At 39.5% G+C, this 6071-nt stretch overlaps 1 protein-coding gene across 1 annotated transcript; it reads right to left on the bottom strand.

The window, feature by feature from the left end:
• Positions 1-228: 228 nt before the first annotated feature.
• LOC120124432 lies at positions 229-3959 on the bottom strand. The gene is made up of 7 exons (XM_039143109.1): positions 3729-3959; positions 3395-3621; positions 2441-3283; positions 1873-2369; positions 1382-1669; positions 914-1164; positions 229-354 (listed from the first exon to the last, which is right to left on the bottom strand). The coding sequence occupies exons 1-7, from the start codon at positions 3957-3959 to the stop codon at positions 229-231; spliced, it is 2463 nt and encodes an 820-aa protein (XP_038999040.1).
• Between the last annotated feature and the right edge of the window lie 2112 nt (positions 3960-6071).

Here is a 6071-nt window from a genome sequence, read left to right as displayed (position 1 = left end):
AGGAGTCTCACAATAACCGTTTGTCTCATATTATGATCGATCAAGTCATGATCCCCATTATAGAAGCGAATTATTGAATAAGGGCCGTTTCGATCCACATAGCAGTCTCCTTCTTGTATGATTACATCCTCATCACAGAACCCTAAGCTATTTAACTGATTGTCTTTTGTAGATCCAATAACCGTGGCAGCATAGGTTTTTTGGATGTGGTGTTACAGAGGTATCGTCTTAAGTGGAGTTTACAGGCTGAGAACCATCCTCTTCCATTGGGGTAAGAGATCCCGACGAAACAGCATGAAACCCTGGACTCTCCGAGGGGGTTGACACCGGATCGGCCGTTACCACAGTCGTCGGCTGCATGGGAACACTCATGAGACGTTGACGAAAACCCTAATTTGATACTTTGACTTTATTATTAGATTACATGGTTGGTGACAATTTTGTTTAACATGATGTATTCGAAGATAGCTCAAAGTATTGTCATCGAAGAACATGTAAACGATTTTAATTGAATCAAGTGACATAAACATGGATAACGGGAAACCTAAGTGTATTTTAATGGAATCGGTGGTGAATTGTGATTTTTTTAGTCAAAAAGATCACATTAAATATTTTATAAGTTTGATGGTCATATTGAATGTAAAAAAAAAATTTAAGGATCATATGACTTTTTTAAAGTTGGAGGACCTCATATATTATTAAATCATTTTTTTTATTTTTTAAATATTTTTTTTGGATAAGTAAATTATATTCCATCCAAAAATACCCGCAGCTTAGCTGCTACAAAATGAACAGTTACAAACTAAATCAGTTCCCAGTTTATGTACAAGAATCTATTACCATCATCCACTCTATGTAAACTAAGACTATACAATTTTGCTTTCACTGCCTCCTTAATTCTTTTTACAATTACCTCACTTGAGCTTGAGATGCCTCTAAAATGCCTATAGTTACGCTCTTCCCAAATATAATACAAAAAACCAGTCCAAGCAAGTTTTAGAATCCGTACTCGAAAAGTTTTGCCCTTCAGGTTTCCAACCATCCAGCTAAGACGTTGATCCCAGGTAAGAACAACACAACGAGTACCACAAAGGCTTAGAACAGAGTTCCAAACATCCATAGCAAAAGGACAAGCAGCAAATAAGTGATCCCTCGATTCAGAGTCTGAACCACATACCAAACAAGCAGCATCAACAGCTAAGCCAAAAACGGGCAAGTCTGTCTTTAGTTGGCAGCCGATCGAGGATGGCCATCCACGAGATTAAAGAGAATTTGGGGATATGGGACGGGAACCAGATAAGCTTATGCCAACTCACATTCTCCCTTCTAATTCTAATACAGTCACATACCCATTTGCCTTTAATAAGGCACAAATTAGTACCAGGAGGAAATAGATTACTCGCAAGATCTCGCAGCCTCAAAAGTTTAAGCAAAATCCAGCTGTAGTGAGGTTTGCAGACTGCTTCCCAGTAACTCACAGATTGGAAACAATAAGCTTTCACCCAGGCGATCCACAATGAGCCTTCCTCCGCTAAGATATTTCTTATAAGCAACAAACAACAAGATTTGCTCCAAAGAGAAAGATCCCTAAGTCCCAAACCACCCTCAGACTTAAGGGAGCAAATTTGGTTCCAACCTACACGGGCTCCTCTAGCCGAGGCGTCACAACCTTTCCAAAAAAAAAACGCATACAAAGTCTCTCAACATCCCTAATGATCCCTTTAGGTATGATAAGCTGCCTACACCAAAAATTAAAAATACTGAAGAGGACCGACTTAACAAGCTGCAATCTTCCTCCAAAACTGAGTTTTTTGCTGGACTATTGGCTCAACTTGTCCTTAATTCTTTCAAGCAGGGCAGTGCAGTCCTTACCAGTGAGCTTTCGAGTGACTAGGGGAACCCTAAGATACCGAACTAGAAGCTGAGCAACTCTAAAGCCAGTGGCTAACCAGATCTGATCAAGGGTGTTTTGACTCAAGCCACAAGCAAAGAATTCAGTTTTCAAAACATTCAACTTAAGCCCTGAAAGTTCATAAAACATTTCCAGAGTACTTTCGACTCCAAGCACAGATTCAAGGGAACCATGACAAAAGACCAATAGATCATCCGCAAAACAAAGATGGGTGAGTTGGATTCGTTTGCATTTGGGATGATACTTAAAAACACCCTTCATAGCAGCAGAATTCAAGAGAGAATACATCACATTCATCACTATAACAAAAAGATAGGTTGACAATGGGTCATCCTGCCTAATCCCCCTTGCACCCTTAAAGAACCCCACCAGGCTGCCATTCAAAGAAACATAATACATAGGAGTAGTAATGCAACCACTGATCCAATTGCAAAACATTTCAGGAAGACCCATTGCTCTAAGAATATTCAGCAAAAAATCCCAATTAACAGAGTCAAAGGCTTCTGGAGGTCTATTTTAATAACACACCGAGGAGAAAGACTTTTCCTAGAATATTCTCTAACCACTTCCTGAGCCAACAAAGTGTTATCCATTATATTCCTGTCCTTAACAAAAGATGTTTGATTCTGGGAAATCATTTCAGGAAAGTAGGGAACAAGTCTATCCACAAGGATTCTAGTTATAGTTTTATAGACTACAGAACAACAAGATATCGGTCTAAAATCTTTTGCAAAGCAAGCATTTGAGGACTTTGGAACCAACACTAAAGTTGTAGCATTAAAAGCAGGCAGCAAGAAAGAAGTTTGGAAGTAATACCTCACGGCAGAAATAAAGTCACTGCCCACAATTTCCCAGATAGCTTTGAAAAAACCAAAAGTAAAGCCATATGGACCCAGGGTTTTGTCCTTCCCTTGCCTGAATAAAGCCTCTTTAATCTCCAATTTACTAACCTCCTTAGTGAGAAAAGAAACAGCTCCATCAGGCAGAGAATACCTCAGTAAATCTTTCAAACTCTCAATAGGGAAACTCTTAAACAAAGGGTCAGTGGAGCCAATAAGGTTAGTGAAGAACTTCACTAACTCTGCAGCCATACCATCAAAGGTATCATACCTCTGTCCATCCTCACCCATAACTAATCTAATTGTATTCTTTTTCTTATTTACTTGTGTCCTCTGATGAAAAAATCTGGTGTTTAAATCACCTTCCCTAAGCCAGTGAGCTTTTGCTTTTTGCTTGTAGAAAACAGATTCTGCAATCTCCAAATCCACTAGCTCAGCTTGAATCCTCCTCTCATCATCAATTTTCCGTTGCTCCGGGTGAGCCAGATTAAAAATTTGAGTTAGTTCTAATTCAGCCCTTTTGCTACTTACCCTGCCAGAGATATCAGAAAAGTACTCTTTATTCAATTCCTTTAGACGGGGCTTGAGCCTTTTCAACTTGAGGAACAAGCAGCTCATGGCATTATCCCCACTCTATCCATACCAAGCATCCCTAACAATACCCAAGAATTTCTCATGCCCAGTCCAACAATTAAAGAATTTAAAAGGGCGAGGTCTTTTGATCATGCCATCCTTGTGTGACCAGAGTAAACCAAGGCAGTGGTCAGAAACTCCCTGAGCAGCAAATTCGGCAAAAGAATCAGGGTGATCAAGCAGCCATTGATCATTGACTAACATCCTATCTAATTTACGAGCTAAATATGATTTATCCTGCATGTTTGACCATGTAAATAATGGCTCAATGAACGGATGGTCCATGAGGTCAAGATTCTCCAAGCAATCCTAAAAGTCTTTCATGTCTGGGGTGCAGTGAATACCCATAACATCAAAATCAGAGCTCTCCTTTGCTTTTGCAATAATATTGAAATCCCCCCAATAACCCATGAGGAAGATCCAACCTCATTCCCAACAAAGATTAGGTGTTCCCAAAGACCCCTCCTAGCAACTCCATTGTTATTGCCATAAACAGCCGCAATAGTTGTCCTATGCCCATCAACTATCCCCCAAATAGTAACAGCTTGATCATGTTTCCGCAGCACAGAAAACATCAAGTGTTTCCTCCAAAATAATCAAATTCGACCCCCATCAATAAAGTCATAATTCTCAGCAAAATTCCAGTCAGCAATCAAAGAAGAAGAGAAAATATCAGCATTTTCCCTCTAAATACGAGTCTCCATCAAACACATAACATCCACCCCAGCTTTATCCAACCTTCTAAACACTTTCAACTGTTTGAGGGAATTGTTTATCCCCCTCACATTCCAAAACCCTATAATCATTGAGAAGGAATGGAATACACGAGACTACCCACACTCGAATTCACTATAGTACTCTTAGCTTTTTCCAAGTGATCCTTCTTTTTATCTTTATCTCATTTAGCAACATAGCCACCCCCAAGGAAGCAGTTCTAGTTTTCCTAGGCCCCTCTGCAACACTCTCTAGTTTACTAGAGGAACCCACAGTTTCCTTCTTTCTCCCTCTTGTTTTATTCTTCAAAGAATCCTGAAGAGTAGGAAAATCACCAGGGAGAGCATCTTGCGAGGGATTAATACTAGAGCCAATATCAGTCAGGTAAGAAACAAATTCATTCTGAGGAACAGATTCATTCTACATGAATTGAGCAGGATTTCCAAGTGGCATTCCCACAATTGCCCCATTACCCTCTTGCAAGGCATTATACGAAGTCTCCACAATTGCCTCACTACTCTCCTGTAAGTCTTTAACTGAAGCCTCCATAGCAGTACCAACCTGAAAATCCACATGTTGTGCCAATTCAATTGACTGACCATTGGCAGAATGAGTATCAGAACTAAAATGCACCTTCTTAGAATTATTAGCAATTTCAAGTTCAACATTAGAAACATTGGCACTTTCTTGAATCTCCTTAGTACCAGTAACCAAAGAAGCCAACTCCTTCTTCCTCCAAACTTGGATCTCCTTAGGCTTTTGAGTAGGCAGCTGAGCCTCAGTACACGAGTTAGCTTGATGACCAAAAGCTTTGGAAACAGTACAACCCTGAGGAAGCCAGGGCACAAACACCCTGATGATCACTGGTGACCCATCCTTTAAAATAACATAAATAGAGTCAAGAATAATGCCTCCAACTTCTATTTCCACGCAGACTTTAGATAATTCAAACTTCTGTCTGGAGGCCGTTATGGTGTCCATGTACAAAGGCCTACCTATTGCACTAGCTATATAGCTTAACCCCTTCTGAGAAAAAAGCTCTAGGGGAACATTATGAAGCTGAACCCAGACTGGCATACAAGACAGATCGAAGCTTAGCTTCTGCAATCCAGGAACCCATTTACGCAAAACTAATGGTTTGTTCTGGACATGTCAAGGTCCATTATCCAGTGTTGGATATATGAACTGCAAAACTACACCGTTAGCATTGACTGGAAATATAAACAGTAATTAAAAGGAATAAATTCGTAAACCGTGTCGTGGTAAAAACCACTGCCTTAGAAACAAATTCTCCCCGATGTGTGTAATCGCTGCAGTAGGCGGACCATCCCCCGAGGTTAACACGGTCGTTCCGAATTCCGTACACCCGAAACCGGAGTAGACTGCTGGTGGTATTACTCTTCTGATTGGAAAGCACTCAGAGAGAACTCACAGAGAGAATTGTAGAAAACACTTTTGTAAGTGAATTGTGAATGTTTGAGAGTGAGATGAGAAGCTGAATATAGCCCTCTATTTATAGGCTAGAAATAGGGTTAAAATTGTCCATAAAATTTAAGGATTAAATCTCTTTTTTGTAACAGCTGAAACGTCTAGATGAACCTGACTCAAAAATAGTCCAGGTTCATTGCATCATTGTTCAGCTGTTATAATTCTCGAAATTATATCATGTAACCCATGGAATTAAATCAAATAACTCCTGTAACTCCTGATATTAACAGTTTGTCTCCTCTGTACAAAGCTGGAAATTAGTCCAGATACATCTTAACGTTTTTGATTTAATTTAGGAAAAGTTGTTTAATTTCTCATAAACTAGCTGTTATCATTTGAAATTAAACAGTCCTCAGCAGCCTATAAATATCAGTTGAAATCTTTCACATTTTTCCATTTGTTTCTTCCAAAGAGAAATTCCTCAAGAATTTTCTCTAAAAATATATTATCCGTGCGGACGTGTCAAAGACACGTATTACCACGAC

Source organism: Hibiscus syriacus, unplaced genomic scaffold (assembly GCF_006381635.1).
Source record: "Hibiscus syriacus cultivar Baekdansim isolate YM2019G1 unplaced genomic scaffold, ASM638163v2 tig00110418_pilon, whole genome shotgun sequence".
Lineage (NCBI taxonomy): Eukaryota > Viridiplantae > Streptophyta > Magnoliopsida > Malvales > Malvaceae > Hibiscus > Hibiscus syriacus.
The sequence above is the reverse complement of the archived record's forward strand: the minus strand, read 5'-3'. Positions and strand labels throughout refer to the sequence as shown.

Excerpts from the sequence above, each read along its gene's own strand:
- LOC120124432 (XM_039143109.1), bottom strand. The coding sequence starts at position 3,959 with ATGTTTTCTGTGCTGCGGAAACATGATCAAGCTGTTACTATTTGGGGG. Across the intron at positions 3,622-3,728 it reads CTCTGATTTTGATGTTATGG|GATAAATCATATTTAGCTCG; the intron begins GTATTCACTGCA and ends TCAAACATGCAG. Across the intron at positions 2,370-2,440 it reads AGGAAAAGTCTTTCTCCTCG|AGCAATGGGTCTTCCTGAAA; the intron begins GTGTGTTATTAA and ends GAATATTCTTAG.